The sequence below is a fragment of the Pocillopora damicornis genome, chromosome 4 (assembly GCF_964200805.1).
Source record: "Pocillopora damicornis chromosome 4, jaPocDami1.2, whole genome shotgun sequence".
Lineage (NCBI taxonomy): Eukaryota > Metazoa > Cnidaria > Anthozoa > Scleractinia > Pocilloporidae > Pocillopora > Pocillopora damicornis.
In genome coordinates this window covers 17,552,776-17,573,612 of record NC_142673.1, presented here as the reverse complement: position 1 = coordinate 17,573,612, position 20,837 = coordinate 17,552,776, and the positions used below count along the sequence as shown (strand labels likewise).

At 37.9% G+C, this 20,837-nt stretch overlaps 1 protein-coding gene and 1 long non-coding RNA gene across 8 annotated transcripts in view; one reads left to right on the top strand and one right to left on the bottom strand.

Moving 5' to 3' along the window:
* The window catches only part of LOC113681177 (LIM domain transcription factor LMO4), a 34,378-nt gene extending 13,944 nt beyond the window's left edge, over window positions 1-20,434 (top strand). For 2 of the 7 annotated variants that reach the window (XM_027198244.2, XM_089205249.1), the window contains 4 exons: window positions 1,626-1,735; window positions 16,539-16,737; window positions 17,584-17,812; window positions 19,754-20,434. In XM_027198244.2, coding sequence (XP_027054045.1) covers window positions 1,717-1,735; window positions 16,539-16,737; window positions 17,584-17,812; window positions 19,754-19,762 — 456 coding nt within the window. In that variant the 5' untranslated portion in view covers window positions 1,626-1,716 and the 3' untranslated portion in view covers window positions 19,763-20,434. Of the gene's footprint in view, window positions 1-482; window positions 622-1,306; window positions 1,540-1,625; window positions 1,736-8,610; window positions 8,980-11,890; window positions 12,218-15,934; window positions 16,337-16,538; window positions 16,738-17,583; window positions 17,813-19,753 lie in introns of those variants that run through there. The other 5 variants (XM_089205250.1, XM_027198245.2, XM_089205246.1 and 2 more) reach the window with 5 other exon arrangements.
* LOC149047071 (uncharacterized) lies at window positions 210-3,456 on the bottom strand. Its single transcript, XR_016186260.1, has 2 exons — window positions 3,337-3,456; window positions 210-580 (listed from the first exon to the last, which is right to left on the bottom strand). It is a non-coding gene; the product is annotated as an uncharacterized LOC149047071 (long non-coding RNA).
* Window positions 20,435-20,837: the final 403 nt, after the last annotated feature.

Sequence of the window (20,837 nt, the reverse complement as noted above, 5' to 3'; positions counted from 1 at the left end):
CATGGGACAAAGATGGTAAAATCATTTTTTTTCAGGCTGAAATAATCTTTTATTGTTGGAGGAAGTGAGGCATCACACTTACTGCATTTACTCTTCTATAATTCTTTCCTCATTGATGATTTGGTTCAGTGCGGTATTGTCCGCAGAAGATGTTAATTGTCAACGAATGCTTTCAGAAACGTTAAGTTTAACTGACAGAAAGGATGAAATAAAAGTGTAGTTCTTTTAATGAAATAAAAGCTTTTACAATATCACACTTAGGCTTTTCACCTTTCTCGTTATATTAGAAAATTCATTCGTCATTTCATCTGGCCAAATTAAAAATGCTCGCGGGAATTGTCTGCAACGGCTGGTAAGCATTTCGCAGGAGTGAAAAGGAAAGCCCACGAGAGACGTCATGTAAAACCTGAACCATGAAACGTACGCCCGCGTGTCTGTCTTCAATGAACGCCAAACTTCTTTTCGTTTTTATTTTTCAATTGAGATACAAATTGCTGGGTCTTCGTTAAGCACACGCTAAAGCAAATTGAGCTATAGCAAGCGGAAAACAAAACAAACAGGATCTTCATGAATCCGCGATCTGTAATTGAAAGCGTAGATTGATGAGTACACCACAGCAAGGTAGCAAAAAATTTTAATTTCCCTTTCTACTCCACTCGCGATAGTTTGGCCAGACATCAGGTAATTAACAAGTGAGAACAGAAAATAGTAAATGGCTTATTTTCGTCAAGATTAATTAAACAGCACAAAATGGAACCAGCCCAAAGCGACGCGGTTTATCAGTTTGGCTCGATAATTTTTGTCTCCGTGTCCTTATCTGTGGAAAGGTCTCAAATGTCTGGCCAACTTTTATCGCTCATGTCAAGACGAACTTTAATGCTTCTATGCTAATGAAGGAACGTGTAAAGAAATACGATATTTACTCTTGCTTCTTAGGAGATTTAAGTGTTATTTATACATTTCAATTAAAGAATGGGGTGTAATTGAACGCTAGAGAACGAGCTGTCTCTGCTGTAGAGCTCGGAGTTCGCTCCAAAGGTTGCAATAATCCCTTAACTAACTTCGAATCAGCGCACCACATCTCAAAGAGAAATTAATCGACTGCGTTGCGATTATTGTTCGCTAGCGCGAAACTCTGTTTAATTTTATTCGAAAAGAAACGAAAAACAATTGTTTTTGGTATTCGTAATTAGCGACAGCTCCCGAGGCACTTTTCAATTTACATGGGTTTGTGGTCAGATCCGGTTAAATAATTAAAAGGCTATTTGAAAAGTAGGAACACGGCCTAATCAATAGTATACACTGCATTCAATTTAATAAAATTTCATTAGTGTTATGCTAATCTCCTTGTGGGGGCATCTTTGATAACATAAGAGTAGCTTTTACTTTTATCAAATTTCCCAACTTCTCCGCACGATTGTTTTGCAAGAGGGCTCAAATTCAAAATCGAAGCAAACACGACAGTACCAATTTGTCACGGTCCTCTCGCGGAGTACACGCACCATATCGCCAGTAGACGAAACACGTTGTTCAACCCTTGTAAGCCCGATTACACATTCGTTACGTTTATAACAATATCACAAAGCCTTAGCGCGTTAATGAAACTCCCTTTCTTTCTTTTGCAGGCTGCAATCGCATCCCATTATTGTTTCGGCGGTACTGAAACGAACGTATCACTTCTGGCGGTAAACGTCCTCGGTGGAAGTTCAACGAGCTATGTCTTCTGAAATAAACGGTAAGGCTTTGAATTTCAGCGAGAACGGTGGCAAATTCTAAATTTCTTAGCAATGTTAACCAGATATGTTTTGAGAACACTCCTATGCATGGTGATGCTCGCTTGTCGAGACCTAAGCGTTAAAGAATTAATTTTCTACACAGCTAAATGAACCGCGATGTCAGTGTAAGAATGATTTATCATTGGTTTTTGCGTTCGAAAGGAAAAATTATTTTGATGTGATCTAGAGATTCGTCGCAAAATGCCTTCTTTGCGCGCGTCAACTTTGAACATGTTGTCACATTTTTTTGTGGTCTTAGCCGGAAAAACCACATCATAGCAAGCAACAAGATGGCGACACTCAGCCTTTTTGATTGAGCTGTGACCGTAGATCAATTAAACATGCATGGAGGTTTAATATTGTATACATTTTCAATAACAATTCACTCGCGCGATTGGCTTGTGGCTGCTCATGTATGGAATTTTTAGTAAGTAAATCCTTTTAAAAGTGCTTGCTCTTGCTTCGCAAATTGAAGAACCCACGTTTTTACGTAGTCCTCAATCTACACATGTTTAGCTTCAAGTAATCTATGTCCCTGACACTTCGCAGCCTCATAGACGAGAATTTATTAAAAGAAAGAAATAACGCATCGAAAGACGTTTGCAATCATTTGAGCTATTCTAGTATGTCAGCAAGACATATTCTGGTCCTTTCTTCTCCTATCAGGATTGTGTGATTAATAATACCGCTTTTAACAGCACGAAATTGAAATTATCAACTGGCAGATATTAAAAATGTTAGATTAAGGCGGCGGGGCGCTTCGAGCAATTGTGTACTTAAATAACAATGTTACGTTGATTAAAAATGTGTCGCTGCGTAAAAGAGAAGGTAATATTATCTTCATTGCTAATGGAGGAACTAAGGAAAATATTTGCTATGTTTTCAGTGTGGTGAATCACTTGTATATCGAATACAAAAGAAACATCCAGAAATCAAACAAAACAAAGAAAATAGAGAGATAAAAACACGCCATGCAATAAAACCCGTGTCGACTTTTCATCAGACTGTAGAGACAACATTAACTGATCTGTGGAAGTTTGCGCTCATCAATTGAACTTTCTTCTAAGTTTATAAAAGCAATGCTTTTACGGCTTAAAAGGGACTTAAGTTTGTTTTCACAGTTGTCGAAAGTTAAGTGCGTATTTTAGATTAAAAACACGTTGTTTTCGGCCCTGGTATAACGTGGCCTTAATGTGCACTTAGCCTAAAAGCAGCGCTACTCAGATCGTTATCTCCCAATAGTGCTTTTCCAAGTGTACTTTCCAATCCCAAATTCAACGGTGATTTCCGTGGCCCTCTTTCGCAAGATCGGTTCGCACTTTTTCCCTGTAGGTAATGTTTCAATCTAAGACTGGCAGGTGACAATGTTATGAAACTATTACTGAAAAATAGTTTTTTTTTAACTGTAGTTTTTTTCCAGAAATGAATAAATGAAAAAGTATTTTCAGAACAAAATGATGAAGTTCTGGTCGTGGATTCACTTTCAATCGATGTAATTGCAATGCTTCGTTAAGCCGAGAATAATCTTTGCACAAAGTATCAAAGAAAAAAACAGAAATACCTCGATAAAAACAACGGATTCCGCTTGTTTCAAAGGTAATATGAAATCTAAATTGTTTTTCGGAGGTAAATAGGCGTAGATTAATCAGTGGAAAAGCTGTCAAAGTTCATACGTTTTCTCATCACAGGAAACTGTTTGTTAAAAAGGGTGACGGTCAAAGTCCGTCTGCTAACAGCAAGTGAAAGCCTCGGCGCATGCTGAGCTAAAAGGTTTTAAGACTGTTAAAACAAGTGAAAAACAACGTTTATTCATTAGTAGGTATATTATACTCTGACGTAAGAGCTTGAACACTACTAAGTAAAGTTGTATTCAAAGCAACACGACGGACAGGTTTATAAACAATCGAGTTCAAAGTTTAGGTGTAGGAATTTTCTGAACCTTTGTTGCGATAAACCGTTTTGTATTAAACTGTAACAACGTCATGGTAACGATGAAGTGTAGTAGGAGTAGCTATGTGTTAGTGTGTCGAACAACACCTGCTATGCCTGGTACCAGAGAGAAAACGTTTATGTGCAAGCGTTACTAATATTTACTGAAATTTCTTGTCTATGGGTTCGACGCACCATTGAGATTTTTTATGAAGAGGAGTTCGTTTGGAAGTATTAAAAGCCGTATACAGTTATAGCGGTTTAATTAACTTCATTAACATGAGAAACGACGGTAGTGTTTTTGATAAACTAACTAGGGGTCCCACGCAAAGTGTAACAAGCGCAGGATGTACTAGAACAATCTTGCACGCAATCGAGTAACGTAAATATTGGGTTAATAAATACGCTCTGTTTAACAACGAAAATAACGGAAACTAGTAGTAGAGTCACACCAACATACGTGAGTGAATAGTTTTTTTTGAGGAAAAAAAACAAACAAGTTAAATGGGTTGGAGGAACTAACTGTTGTGGTCAGGTAGATAACCATATTTCGAGGAAGCTGTTTGTCCTCTATCGACATGCAGCCATCCTGATAAAGACTTTTGTGGTTTAAGTACGTGTTCAGGCGAGCTCGCGAAACTGCTTTTTTAACCCTCTAGATAAGATAGTGAGAGGGCAATATTTTCGTTCCTTTCTGTATCTGTCGCGATAAGCTTTTATTTTCGCATTCAAATGAATCCGAACTGTAATTTGACATTGATAAGGGTGACGCTTCCTAGCCTCTCTGTGATAAATTGTTATTTTTCCATATGGATGGAGTTAGCGTTTATTGCTACAGTCCAGTCTAACCTTACACACCCATTATAAAAAGTTAATATCGATTCGTCTGGTCATTCAAATTAAAAGTCGGTGCTGTGTGATGGAGACGTATGTTTCAGCTTCTGTATCTCTTAATCTATATGTGGCACCGCCTCAACTTATTTCGCTAACACAACGCAGGCAGGACGCGTCAGTTATCAAGTGATCTGGAACCAACTCTTATCGGCAGAGGAATTGGATTTGTGTGTACAAACGCTTATTGGAAAGATGGAGATAACTTAAGACGAAGGACAGGACAGACTGTGATAAGAACTCTGCCTTTTTTCTTCTGCTATCTGTTATTCTTGATAAACAGCTGGTCCATGATACCTCGACATCGAGTTCTCAGTAGCCTTTGTGATAATCCTTATGTTTCGCCTTTTGCGAAGGAAAAGCGTTCGTGTTTGAGACTCTAAAGTCTTAATTAGCGATGTCTTAGAGCACCATCCGAAAATCTCAGCAAAAAGTAATTGTGACGGACGTTGACGTTAAGTTGATAAAATCGAATTTTAGCTGAGAAATGCGGTCCACTTTATCAGCAAGTCTTAAGTTCAATTACCCCTATACTGAGTTTTGGTTCGGGATTTTCTTAAATCGCCGTTGTTGGATTTCTAAATAAAGTTTTTGGTTAATGGAAAAATCTCGAGCAATCTGTAATAAATTTCACCCCTCAGTGAGTTCGTCATTTGCTTCCCTTGATCGCTCTCAGTTGAGAGAATTCTTTCATTATCAGGATTTTTTATTTTAAAACGACCTGGCCAGCAATCCTGCCCAGCAATATGATCTTTCTGCTACAGAGAAATCCAAAGCAGCTGGAAATGTGGTTTCCACGATGTAAGGTGTGAAACATAATTTCAGTCACTCCAAATAGTTACTTTTTATCTATTTAATTTTGTCAAGAATGTCCATTTTTCTAATGTATCGTGCAAGTTAACTAGTCAGCTGAATGCTAAGTAGCATCCTGCTTCATTCAATGACGTTATCTGTACAATTAAGGCAAATATTTATAACTATACTTAATAGTCGAAATATGGATGTCGGGAACTGTAGGCGCCACGGTAAAACGTTAAAAATAAGTGAAGACGAATAGGATATAATCCAGCTAGATCGGTGTTCTCTCGTGTTCATAGTTTTCGGCTTTGCAATATTTTCTATCTGAATATCGATGAATTTTTAATTGGACGCTGTGTGTTGTGAGTCGCCAAAGCAGCACCTGGGCAACACGTTGTAAAGCTTTGTTCTAAGGCGCAATTCTTTCGTGTCTTTAACACCAGATTTTTTTTGTCTGAAGATAAAACGCATCGATTGCCTTGTATGTCATATAGAAAGCTTTTAAAGAAGTTATTTAATTTATTGTTCGGTTCTTTGTGTGTGTTTGCTTGTTTAGCAGCTTTACGCTCATTTCAGGAAATCATATCCAGTTTCGGCGTATCAAATGCTTAGTTCCTTTTGTTTCGTCGTGTGGTGTACTAAAGGCTTTAGAAGCACCCAGTTCAAGAGTAGTTTCATAATGGGACTCCTTGTTTCTGGTGACAAAATTCTTCCATTTTATTTTGAATCTTTATCGCTTACGGCCACGCAGTCGTTCACCTAACTTGGTGCTTAGATGGGGAACATTCACAACTCATTACTGGTGGGAAGGGAACTCAAGTTTGTCTGTTACACAAGATTCCGGACACTGATTCCATGTCCCTAACAGAAAAGCTTAGTTTGTCTTTTCTTCAGGCCTCCTGTTATCAATAAAAACAACTGTTTTAACGAAGTAAAACATACTTATCCTTCTAAGGCTCTTTAAACACATCACGACCTCTTCCCTGTAAAACCACGTGACCCACCCCTTTTCTATATCAACAAACTTAGAGAGGGCCTGTTTCAGTTAATGATTAGTTTTTGCCCAGAAAAAGTGTGAATTTAAAGTGCACATGAAACGAAATATTTTGTGTGAAGTTTTAGCTTATCACTTGTACAAACTAATTTCGATGGGAGACAAAAACTTAAAACCCGGCTTTTCTGTTTTGTAAAGAGCTTTCATCATCTTCTTGAAAAGATTCCGTAGACTGGAAACGAGTTAGCAGCTGATGAAGTAGTAACCGAAGCGTGAAAGAGCGACACCACTACTTTCATACACTACATGATTAATGATACAGAATGTTGTGCGACAACGCAGACAACAGTTATAGCTGTGGCGGCCAAGTTATCGAGTCTGTTGACCTTAAACTGGAAAACTCTTGTTTCTGTATTTTATCGGACATCACTTATAAATGCTTTATTTTCAAAAACATAGCGTTCGAAAGCATGTGAGTATGAAGTTTAGAAAATATTTCACATGTAAATTTTCCACCAACGGAAAACTAGAACCGGAATTTTTTTCTAGCTTCCGTTTTTGTCATCTTGAGTATTTTTACTCGTGAACCTGACTAATTCCTAAAAATATAGATTAACTGACATCATCTAACATTCACTTGTTTCACACGCAAAAGTAGCTCTTAAGTCAGGAAACTGTAAGTGAAAAAAGAGCAAAATAATTTCCAGTTTAATAGAAAACTTTTACGATAGCGAACGTGACTTTACGTTATTCCGACTCACTATTTGCATCGCTAGTTACTTTTTGAGATGTTAATTCTTCTTAACCTGAGATTTCGTTTTGAAAAAAATTTTTACTTAAAGATGGTCGGGCGAACGTCTCTTTCTGTCTAGTTTTTTTCTAGGCTACTTACACAAAACTACAAATGTAAAACAAGAAGTGAAAGCTTTCATTCAAGAGGCTGTATATGTAAGGAAATGCCATCGAGCTCGTCTGCACCTCTTTAGTTACTGTAGGGTTTGTTAAATGAAGAAAAAAAAGAACATGAAAATTTTCAGTCAATTTTACTTCCAGTTCGAGACAATATTTACCGAATTTTCAATTTTTCGTCAAAAACACTAAAGAACGTTCGAATAGTTTCATAGGTTCTTTAATTTTTTTCTTTTTCTTCATAACACTCCATATCGAATGCTTGCGATGATGCTTGATGCTTGAGTCAATTGAGAAATACAGATGATTTTCATTTGAGCTTCGAAAGGAATTCGGGATCGCTTCGGATTGGTTTAGAATACTCACGCCAACCGCCCAACCAATCAGATGAGAGAAACTTAAACCAGTGGGCACTTGGCCATTCGCCTTTTTTTTACCCCCTTCATCCGCCTTGTTTTACCCCCTTCGAACGGCTTGCATGTTACATCTTCGAGTTATCAATGGTTCTTTGTGCGATATTCTCCTATATTTTGGTTGGCCGTTATGGTCACTCTCGTTATGGTTAAACGACTGTCAAGCGGAAAGAACTCGTTAACGTCTACTCAAAGATTCCCCTTTAGTGACGGTTTCTTCGGAGGTGAAAATGCCTAAAGAAATTCTTCTTCTTGGTGGAATTTAACTTTGTTACGTGATTCTGTATAAAGATATCCACGCCAAAAAGCTTTTATTGAAAAGAAAAATCCCATGTTAAGTTTTCGTTTTTGAATGATCAGTTTTAAAAAGGAACGGAACACATATGTTTTCGAATGGCAAACACCTGAAGAACGATTCATTTTTGGCATGGTAAAATTGGATGACAATCAACGTCATTTCCTATTTTGGGTTACAGCTGGTTTTTAATGATCAGCCCACATGCTGAAAGTGCTTCGAAAGGGATCCTGAAACAGCCCCACGGGGCCAGGTGTAGAGTGTGTGTCAATCGAGAAACGTTATAAATACATCGTCTAAATTAAGCAAGTAGGCTAGGCAACATCAGATAAGGGAAGAGACGAAATTCTACGTAATTTAAGACAAGGAATTTATCGATTAAATGGACACGAAGGGCCTACTTTAGTCCATGACAAGTTTGGATCATAATAATTTTATATCAAATATATCGAACTAAACGTCAATCAAAAACAGAATACGTTTAAGTATCGCAAGTGTCGTATGATGGCAAAGCCATTGGCTGTGGCGGGAAAAATGATGCGCCGGGCCGCGTAGCAGCCTGAAAAGCGCCAACTTTGTGCGCGAAATGATCTGATACTTCATTATCGTGGCGCCTTAGCTATGCTGCAAACCCACGGACATGTGTTGAAAGCAGATGAAAACAGCTGAAAGAAAGCAGCACGTCTCCGGAGACAGACTCTCTGGTATCTACTGCCCGTGGGCATTGTTTGCTGTTTAATAACATTTGTGGCTATGTATAAATAAGAAGCAACATTACTGATTAAAAGTCGGCTGTGCCGAATTTGAGAGCGCGAACTTCTTCACTCGACTTTTTCGAAGCTAAGAAAGCTGATTTTCCCCAACCCATGGACGTTAAGGAAGGCACTGTTGAGCCTGGCCAGAAGGCTATAAGTTCGGTTCAGGATGTAACGGACAACAAGGATTTACAATGTACCCGGCGGAATATCAATCAAGGTAAGGCAGATCGCCTTAGCGTGCAGGCATGCACCATGTGGTGACCAAGAAGCCCGTTCAATTTGGCGTTTTCCAGTGGTCTGTTTGGACAAAATGACCGCGATTCCTTTACTCGAAATCGTAATAGATCAGTCAAAGCGCCTAACGAGAACTCAATGCTACAAGAGACTGCAAGAAACTATATGCATTCAGTCATATTACTTTCCTATTACACACAGTCATCTTTATCATTGAAGACCAATCTTTCAGGTGTTTTCCGTGCATTTGGATTTAGTGGACGGAAAATGTCATCGTCAAATTCTTTACCTTTAATTAGCGAGAGTCAAAACATGGCGTTTTTCAAATATTTCAATTCAAATTTATCCACCAGACTTACTACTCCAAAGAGTCGGAAAAGTCAACGCCGTATATGTACTGGTTAGCAAAGTGTCTTGTTTAACGAACTGTAATAACCGGAAGGTAAATTATTACAGTATGATATGTGTCATACGAGATTAATAATGTTAGGCAAGCAATGGACATATTTCCTCGTTGATTTCTCATAATTAAAGCCAAGTCTAATATCAGTGTGTACATATGAAATCTCTTATACACTAAAACTTACTTTGTTTCTTGTAAGGGAATTTGGTATCACCAACAACATGATCTCATGTCGAAGTAGCAACGTTCTCTATTGGCCATGAACTGATTTTCTTAATAAGTTACCATAATTGATTACAAGTAATTCTGTCTCTGTTACTTGGGGAGGAATCGAGGTTAGGGTTATTTTCTTACATTTGGTGTTTACTGACCTGGATTTAATTTCATAGGGAACACACCACTGGTTAGTAAATTCTAATACAAATACACGGATGCATTAAGACCCTTTTTTACAATTGGCTCTCGTTGTGTTTGTTTTTCCTTCCTTTCACCTCTTTTATTTTTCCTTTGACGTCTTATTCGGATCAAGCGCTCTCATCAATCGTCTGAAAACTTGTTTACTACGAATCAAAAATTTGCAAAGTAATACTTTACAACGTCCATTCAGCAGGGAGCAACTTGTCAGGAATTTGAACATTCTCGTTTCTGTTTACATATTAATTCATAATTCGTTTCCTAAATGAGGGTCGCACCACTACATTTGAAGATTAGCTGAAAGAATAGCAGTGAAGGCAAGGTAGCATCCACAGTTGTTTTAGTTAAACCTTTACCTCTCTAGATCAGTTTGTTTTTCTTTTCTTTTTTTTTTTCTTTCTTTATCTTTTTAAAGCGGGAGATAAAAGCGACTTATGCAGACAGTAAGATGGTTCTCTGGCACCACAACTTTGTAGAGTTATGAAAAATTCAACGCATTTCCGGAGCAAGAAGAACCCAGAAAAGGTTCATACTTAAAATACATCTTTGACGCAACATTTATACTCCCAAGTTTGAATCAAACACCAGCAAAATCCATCATTTATTTACGCTTAAAAGGAGAAGGACAAAAATCATGCATACTTGGACAGACCTAATGCATTGAATTTCAGGGCAAAATGTAATTAAACTGTGCTTTCAGCAAGAGAACGTAAACTGCCTTTCGGCTATTTACAGTATTGACTTTCGGTTACGCTTATCTTAAATTTACTTCTAGACTTCGTTAATATAATCAGGCCGATACTTTAGTCATTTGCGTTTAACAATTCGAGTCGGTACTTTTGAGCTTGTATTAGTTAAGTTGTACATACTTCGAAAATATTACCCGAAATGATAATTAATGGACAAAAACCACCTGCACGAAAAAGGAATTTCATAAGCCTATCACATTTAAACCCCTCAGAACCTTTCTGACGACGCTTGAACACTCCTTTGTTATCTAAATACGTTTTTTACGGTAAAAGTTTGGAAAAGTTTGGCACATTTTTAGTGCAATTGAAACCAAACATTTTTCGATTTTATTTCCCAGGAGAGGTTAATTTTTAATCATTTTCATCGCCAAGAACAGCTGCAATGGTAACATTCATCGTTAAACACGCTTCTTTGTTCGATGTGGCTGGTTAAAATAACATTTGTTAGCAGCGCATTGAGATCAATTCACGTGGACGTATTGTTGATAAAATCCTATCTTATTATGTTCCACCTAGCGATACGGTGTTTTTAGGGACGAAACATTTATTTTCATTAGCTACCAAGCATATTCTTGTCGGATACAAAACAATAAAAAAATTCCAAAAAAAAAAAGGAGAGAGAGAGAGAGAGAGAAATTAGAATCTGTTCAGTATTATGAAAATTGTACAGTCGGGATGGAACTCCATTCTTGGCTCGACCATTTCCAGTTACGGTTACTGAGCTTAAAAGCGTTGAAATTTTTAAAAGCTTTTAGATACTTAGTTCCCATGATATTTACAATGAATAAGATATATGGCCTTGAGGTTATCAGTTTATCCAAGAGATATATTATTTGAGTCTGGAAAAAAGGAAAGAAAAACACCGCAACAAGGCTTTACGTCGTAAAAACACCATTATCTCTTTTGTTATTTCTTCAGTTTAGTTTTGTAAAGCTTTTCAAACAAGCTCAAATAAGACATAAAAGCATTTGTGTCCATTTGCACTTAGGATCTGTTGTCGTTTTTAATGACGTTTTGTTAATTAGCGCTTGTGCAACGTTCCGGTTGAAATTACCAAGGGCAATGCGGAACTATGGCTAATGGCAAGTTAATTAAAAGTACGGAATATCCATTTTTGTGTTCGAACTCTCTTAAACTTTGTGGCAAAAACGATGAATTTTACAAGCCTATTTTGTAGAAGCGCGCGGTGTCTTTCCTCTACAACGTTTGTTACACCTTCGTGTTTTTAAGAGGGCAATGGAAATTTTATTTGCCGTAGCACGAACAAATAACATGGTCTTGTTCTCGTCCATTAATATATGCTGTCCGCAGCTGTGTTGTGCTTTTTACTAATTTGCATGCAAACGAATATCACGGACGAGTTGTTAATTAATAGGGGTTTTAAGTGCCATGTGTAGAGGGCCCAGTCGACATGTCATCAGACCAGTTTGCGAATGAAGTGTCGTAAAAACGCCTTTTAATAGCCAATGAATAAGAATAAGCCAGCTTGGATCCTTGGCGCCATTTTGATATCATCACGTTTGAGCGCGCATTGTGGCTCAACGTTCCCTGAAGTGACTCTTAATACGTTCCTCTCGCCCATGCTACAAGTTTAATAGGAAAATAACGAAAGTCAACTCGAAGAGACATAGAAGATATGCAGAAGCTCACCGAAGGTAGGTTTAGAACCTGATCCGAAAAAAACGCTAAACTAATCGAATCCTCGGTACAGAATTGATATCGTCAGGACTGCGACTCTAGTTCCAACCTTCATAGCTAAATATTGACACAATTTGACAGAGCCGTTTATCGTTTTTATTTCTTTTATTTCACACTCGTTTGTTGAATCGATTTGTTACAAAGAAACAAAACACGAAATACGGCTGCCCTACAAGAATGATCTAGCATAGATTGCCATTAAATTTTCGTAATAATGATTTTCATAGCCTACATGGTATTAAAATCCTATTAAACAGTCATCGAACCGAGGAAGACTCCTTAAAATGCACTGAATCTTAAAACCGCGGGAATTTTTTCGCAGGTTTTTACAGCATGACTGGTGTTTTCACCCGATATTCATCATCAGCTGTCGACACATCGTAAGAAAGTAGTTAAGACTTTGGGATGGAATTTTCAATAAAAACATAAGCCTGCAAATGTAATACGCTGCTTTATTAGCCTCCTAGAGCAAATTAGAGACTCTCGAAAATCAACAAGATCGAAGACTCGAGAACAGTCCGCGTTGTTGCTAGCAACGCGATAAGAATTTCCGCGCCGGTGTAGGCGCACAGTTCACTACTAAAGAAGTTGCCACTTTTGATATAAGTATTGCGGTGACGATTGTAGTGAAAAGCTTTTCACATTAACCATGCCAACGCCACGGCTGAACACCATGGCGAAACTATAACTATATCGCCTTGTGCGCTCGCTAAGCCATTAACTCAAGATCCATTAAGGCGGTTGAATGTCGAGTTAATTGGAAAAACTTCAGCCTAAGGGGCACCACATTTATTTTCTTTGACGTATGAAGCAGTCATAATGGGTCTTTTAACAACCGGAGAGTAGACACTTCTAAGAAAATTGCTTTGGGAGATCTTTAAGGGCCCTTGGCCTCACTTTCTGACGTGTAAGTGTGATGTGTATCTCATCGTTACCTTCTCCCATTGGCTCGAGAACAAAAGGAACGTTAACACAACAAGCTTCATTAATGTGTTCCCACCAACGATACTCGCCACAGAGTGTTGTTATATTTTGAAAGGAAAATTCCGCCTTTGAGGAGTCACTTTATAGTCTTGAAAATACAAAAAACACACAAAAAAAATTACAACAATTTTAATCGTGCAGTGTAACTTGGAAGTGCCTAGCCTAGTGCACGTAAATGGAAATGAGTGGCTTTGGTGCTGAGAGTTGGTTAAACAAGCCCGTGTTTTTAAAAGACTGTGATCCTTTAAAACCCGAAAATATCATTCTCCGGCTGATTTCTCTTCCTGAATTTTACAAGAAAAATAAGCGGAAACATAATTAAGCAGTTAAGCACTAGCTAATGGATTTTCTTGGCGCATTTCACGAGCAGGTAATTTCTCACTGGCGCTCTAATTGCTTTGCCATTATTTCTTAAGCTATTTGTAGGTAAAAACTCCCAAGGATACAGTGTGCGATTAAATTTCTCTAATGGCTAAAGAAACAATAAGAGTCCATTATACCTCAGCCACACCACAGCCTTCATACTCAGAACACCTATTAACTAGTAATTACTGAAACTTCAAATTTGCACCAATCACAAGCGTTCAACGCACAATTAGTTTCCTCTGTGTTCTCGAGCAATAAAGACGGTATTTACACTTTCTAAAGACTTAATTATTTATGTAAATACTACTTCCAAAAGCTTGCACTTTGCGTTAGCAAGCCAAGATTGACGTGAGAGTTTGCCAGGGGGAAATTTTTGGGGAGCGAACTAGACTTGAAGCCAAATCGCCTCAAGATGTACTGTTAATGGCCGTTCGTGTACACAAACGCGCATGTTCCAATTGAGCCCTAGGATTAGCATCACCGGTGATGTCTTAGGCACGTGCCACGGATTTCATTGTTTATACAAGAATTCAATTAAAATTTCGACGCAGTGGGAACTTCACGACACCCGTTGTGTTAATTTAAAAACGAAAATTCGATCGATTATGCTTCTATCACAGCCTATAAGACCCCTTGTGAAAAACATTCATGGCCTGAGGTCGAGCTATGGACTTACGGCAATAGTAGCGAGAGGTGAAATCATTGGGACCGTGAAGAAACACCGAGTCATCAATTTACTAATGAACGGACGACCTTCGTCGTCTCATAGATAGAGGATTCAGATTATCGATGAAAATCCATTTGTTACTACCGGGTTGGACAAACTCACTCAGAGATGTAGAAAGGTTTTAGTTTTAAGCCCACAGGAATTTTAAGATTATGGAGTTTTTTGCCAATCGTGGACACCACGTAATGAAACCATGCTATGTTAATCTGGAATGTTTTTGTTTTTACAGTTGTCAAAAGGGGCTCGTTCATGTCTTAATTTGGCGAGGTCTTCTTTTATAGTCACGTTTTTTAATTAAGAAAGTGCTTAACTCTCAAAGATAATGAAGACCGGCTAAAAGGCAGTCGGTTGTATAGGCTAAGTGGCCCACACAACAAGGAAACTAGAGCTAAACTCTTTATTAACGAAGAGTATATTGTCTCTCCTCAGTCACATTCATTTCACATGATAAATTACGCACAAGAACTCGTGGGAACGTGCCGGAGCTAATTGTGTCGAAAATGAGAGAAGGAAGGAAGAAATAAATGAGATAACAGATCAAAAACACGAACGATAAGCTCCTGTTGGCGTGAAAGTCGAGAAATTTGACAGATAAATGACACCCGGCAAACCGGGTGGAACCAAAACGGAACTTTTAATAAACGTGGTTGGCCCATCCATTTGAAATAGGTACACATAAGAAAAAGGCTAGTAATAAAGACGGGCTAGAAACGTCTAGCTGTGTATACCAACGCGGCCCAAAAATTTAATAACTCGGATGGAACCCTGATGTTTTCGGCTTTCTATGAGAGATACATCTCCATTCTGTCCCCCACTGTGAGCGCGCTTTATTGCAATAAACCATCACAAGCCAATTTGCCATAATCTTATCGGCCACAAGAACATGTGGCAAGAGCCTGGTGTGGCGTACGAGCTTGAAGAAATCGATCTTGTCTGTGTTATTTCCCAGAGCAAGATTGCAGGGGTCTTCGCACGACAATCCTTAATCTAATTTCCTTTTAGTACCGTCAGACGCATGCGTAAGACACTTCTATTTAATTTACTACAAAAACGCAATAATGGGTTCTTCAGAGCGAGCAAACACTTCAATTGCTTTAATAATTAGGCAGCGCATCATATTAGTGGTAAATGAATAGCACCATGATTCCTTCGGGCTATATTGGTCAACGTCGCCACAATTCGTTGGAGTGCTTCGTATTTGCTTGTGATTGGCCGAGCCGAAGTTGTTTAATTTGCCTTTAGACAGATGTTCGGCAGGGTATTCCTTGTCAGTTTGTTAATTGCATTCCGTTTACATGCAATTGTATTCGTAACAAATGACCCTTTCAAGTGATTCGGGACTTAAATAAATTGCTTTCCTGGAGAAGAATGGAAAAATGTATTTGAGTATTGCTTTAGCGACATCCGATCTAGGCTGCTAATATGTTGCGCGAATGAAGCGTGGTATTATCTACTCCTATTTTTTGACGGAATTTTGCCAGCAGGGAGCGCAACAAACAAGAGAAAAATTCATTACTTTCTCGCCACGTTCTGAATAACAAGTGCTTCCCCGCAAAAAAAACTACAAGAGCTATAATTACAACCAATCACGTGACTTAATTAAACTTCGAAAACTAAACCGTATCGTGTCGGTAATTACTGCAAGCGATACACGGGGTGTAGAAATGACTTAACTGCTGTCTTATTAAAGCCAGTGACCAATCAGGAGCGCTTGTGCCGTGCTCGTAATGGCAACATCTCTCAGATGATGACAACTAATTGTGTCTTGGTCATTTAGGGTTTGGAGCTGATTTGATGTTGAATTGATTAGGCTTAATTCCCTGTCAGATGATGAATGTTTTGAATAACGTACACTGTTACCCGAGTTGTTTTAACAAACAACGACCCCTGGCTAATTCGGACTCAGTGTCACAAAGGCTAACAACGCAACCACACTAAGGGACGGCTCAGCCGAAATTTCCGTCGCCGAGTAAAATGGACAACACGAACCCAAACAACAGTGAGTTCAAATATTTTATGCGCGGTTGAATTAGAACGTGTTCATTGCTCCGACAACGCGCAAGCGAGCTTTCGAAAACGCAAATTAAAATTGTATCCTCGTGTAGAGTACGACTAGAGTGCAGGAAAGCGAGTGTGAAATACGGCGCTGGTCAAAATTTTTCTTCGTGTCAATAACATCGTGTTTATATTCTTCGTTTCAGATCGTTGCCTTCAGGGTGGAATAAGAAGTTGTGGGGGATGCGGAGAAAAAATTTTGGATCGATTTCTTTTGCTCGCCTTGGATCAGTACTGGCATGTAAACTGCCTGAAATGTTCGTGCTGCAACGTGAGTTTGGGAGATGTGGGATCGTCTTGTTATGCCAAAGGCGGAATGATCTTGTGTAAAAACGACTACGTAAAGTAAGCGAATTATTTCTTTTATTCATTCTCGTTTCAAATAGATTTTGTAATGTTATTGCTTCAGCGACGCGGGTTAAGTTTGTTTAAGGGGTATTTTTTTATTTTGTGTGTGACAACCTCATCATGTAATGATCTATTTTGTTCCTTTAAATTTGCCGTGGAGAAGTTGTGTATGAAACGACTGCTTTGAAGCCCAGCAATATTTATGTCGCTGCTTTCCGCGTCGAAAGCCGCCGTCTATTTGTCTCAGTTTTTCATGCGCTATACACTTTCCCTCGTGTTTTGAAATTCTTTCTTAAGTGGCCTTTATCTTCTATTATATATATTTTTTTCTCTCCATTATTTCTTCCCTGTGTCACCGGTGGGATTTTGCATACATTTTAGCCAATGTAATATTTCGTCCATTATGAAAGTGCAATTAATAACGTAGATTATAAAGGCCAGAGAGAATACCCGGTATTAGTAGCTGCAGCTAACCCCAAAACTCATTAGCGTGGTAATATTTCACCTTCGAAAGGCGATTTATTGCGTTTGTTTCCCTAATTCGCAACGCCGTGGCAAATTTGCTGAGACCCTCCGAAATGGGCGCACAAAAGGCAGCCTATTTCATTTGACGTGTATTTTTTCATTTTAATAAACAAGATTTTTAATATACCATGCTCGGAAAGTTAACATGTCTACTGTATTAAAGGCGACAAACTGAATAGCCCCGTGAAGAACAATTTATCGCTATTCCAAATATTGGCTTTATACGCTTTTATCTCTAATTACTTAGAACATATTAAATCCTGAGTTATCAGATCCGCGCTGCGATCTCATTTGGCATTTGCCCTTATTGCTTTTCAGGTTGTATGGCTCAAGCGGAGCATGCGCCGTGTGCGCTAAGTTGATTCCCGCCACCGAGTTTGTAATGAAGGTTTTGGGAAAAGTTTACCACATCGACTGCTTTAATTGCACAACTTGTCATAACCCACTAGTGGCCGGTGACCGGTTTCACGTTGTCAACGGGAGGCTGTTCTGTGAGAATGACGACCCGAGACTACTAAAACAACAACTCCACGCACCAAAACAAACGGTGAGGTAACCTCTTTGAGCCCCCAAACGTCTGTCAAAATAAGACTTCAATAAATTTCATTCCTTGGATAACACTTATTTGGTTTTAATATCTGCGACCTTTTGCCTAAGCTAATATTAAGTCATCAATTTTTGACATTTCATTTGGCTATTTTCGTGAAAGGAAACACGTTTTTAATTTTCCACTGTATTGTCGTATTGCTTTTTACCGTGCTAATCAGCCCCGAGTACACGGATATTCGAGCAATATAAACATCACGCCGACCGCACTTGTGCGTGGAGATTTATTTTCTTCTCCGCTCATATATCGAGTTCCTTCCCCGACTGGGAAAAGGATACGGAGAAGACAATTTACTCGTCATTTTCGGAAGAGCAATTTGCATCCGTGAATACAGCGCTCAGATTATGATCTCTGTTTCACCCTGAGGCCGAGCGATAAGACAAAGGAGGACACTTTTTAATACGAATTAATTAAGACTTTAAATTGGTTCTGCTGCCTTGCCGATAAGATATGGCAAAATATTCAACAAAAAGCGTTGATTAATACAACTGTTAAAACATCGCGAACAATGGCCGGAATTGCGCGAAGAAAACTACATCGATTTCATTTCACATCTAAATGGGCTTAAGTAATTCTATGCCCCTGCTCTCAGAAAACCTTCCTTGCACTTTATGGCCACAGGAAATAATTAATGGACATTTTAAGATCCTTTTCGCGGGCTGCTTTTAACCGAAATTGGACTCCAACTCGCGTCATAAATAATTTTAAGAAAACTGATCACTCATGATTTTTCACAGTTCAATCGACTGTCAAGCAAATCTTGACGTTTCAACGTTAAAAGCTTTGTTTTACATATGGTGGTGTGACTGGTATAACTGAGAGGGGATTTTTTTTTATTTCTATTAATGAAAAGAAGAATCCCAATTTGCTCTATCTTAGTTATGAAGCTTCATTTTAGCTTGACTGCATGTCGACAAAAGCGGCTTACAAAGTACGTGAATAGTGTTTTTATTCCTAATTGGAAAAAGCAGAATTAATGATTCGAAACGGAACCATAGAGAAGAAAACAGTCAATGAAGCTGATTAAAAAAACTAAAATTTACTATAGTGTAATTGAGTAAAATGAAAGTGAAAGAAGTAAATTATCCTAGCTCATAAGAACGCCGCCCTGTTAGATGAAGTTTTTATCCTTATACCCAGCGCTTATCTCTTATTATAAAATGATGAAACCACAAAGTGAAAATTGAGTTCCTTATTTATGAAAAACTTCTTTCTTCTAAGATAACGCACCTTTTGGTTCCCAACACAAAATTAAATTAAAATTTTCTTTGTAAAATGAGCAAAGTATAATGATTTCCTGTTTATTGCGCGGACCTCTTTGTAGTAAATGTTTTAATTTAAAAATTTGTTGAATAAGTCGAATTTGGCTTTTGCGGTTCTGCGCAGAGGAAAAGAAAAAGTTTTTAAATTAATTCTTAGACTAAAGTCAATTATCGTACCTCTTTAGCCTTGTAGCCCTACAAAAAAAATATTTTCTCATTTCTCATTTAAATACAAGTTTGAGTCCGCCATTCTGGCGAATATTTAGTCTAAAAGTATCAAAATATTGAAAAAAAAATTTTTATACTCATGTGTATGGTCTTAGGCTTTAACAAAAAGGTTTCGAAGAAGTAACTCAAACAGTAGTCTTCGAATGGAAAGCATGACAACTTGTCGGGCAAAATTTCTGCTAAATCGTAACCTTCTATCAATGATACCCATTAAATCTGATCAGGAAATCTGAAACATTGGAGTAAGAAATGAATTCTTCTAGATTTCTCTTTTTTCTATTTTTAACTCGCTTTTTAATTGTAATAGTTGCTCTAAGCGATTTAATGGCTAGTGTTGATTGATGTAGTCGTAATTTCCTTACATTTATTTTTTTATACTATTCTTTCTCAGGTATGTTAATGGAAAGCGAGGGATTCGCATGTGATTAGCTTCAAAAAATGACAAAATTAGAAGGTTTTTGTCTGGGCCTGGACGAGGGATAGACGAGTCCTGTACCCGTGATAACTTTGAAGCCTCTAATGGAAAATTGAAAGTTCCCCCAGGCAGACACCCCAAAAGGGTCATTTGAACACTGCAATATAAATGAATCCTCCACGGTGGCTAATTAGTGTAGTTTATTTAGCTTTGGATGTCGAAATGGAAGTAGCAAAGCCATTGCTGAACGAAAGGATTATTTCGTCTAAGTGGCCTTGGAATAACATGTGTTAAATTTTGAAAGAATGAAAATTCATTTGAAAATGTTTTAGTTTAGCTCGGAATCATACAGCTTTGCAAAGATAAACTGAAAGTAGATTTGCAACGCATCAGTTACGGAGACAAGGGTACGAACTAGAGGAGGAAAAAATGAAAAAAATTGCAATCGTTCTTGAGAATTTATATTTGGAAAGAAAAGAGGAATCATACCTAGATATTCTGATTTCTAATTTAAACAAATTTAGTATTGTACGTAGAATATATTACTAATGCTTGAACAAGAAAAATAATAAACATTGTGAAAATGCATGGCCACATACAAGTGTAGATAAATGGTAAAATGTGTAAAGTTCTTTAAATAAAATTGTAACTCTAAAACCATATTCGTTATGTTTTATTTATATAGGGACAAAGAATCTATGTTTTCGGATTAATAAAGCTGGGTTAAATGGTGAAAAACAATTTGCTCGTTTTTTAGGCAAAAGTAATATAAAATAAAGCTTCGTCGATTAATCCAGGACGTGAGTACACAAATTAAAAGTGTACAAAGTGTCGAGCTCGCATGGTAAAAACAAATAAAAGCAACTCAATACATCAGGCAGAATTCTTTTTTGATGGATGTAGCCGCTTGAAAGTTTAATTAATTTTGCCCAGGGACAAATGGCACACAAAAAAGAGTGTTGGTCTTGTTTTGTGTGGTCATTAACGCCGTGCTAATTAACTTTTGTAGTCGTGTTGACATAATGTAAAGCAGCATGCATTCTGGCTAATAATGTGTAAT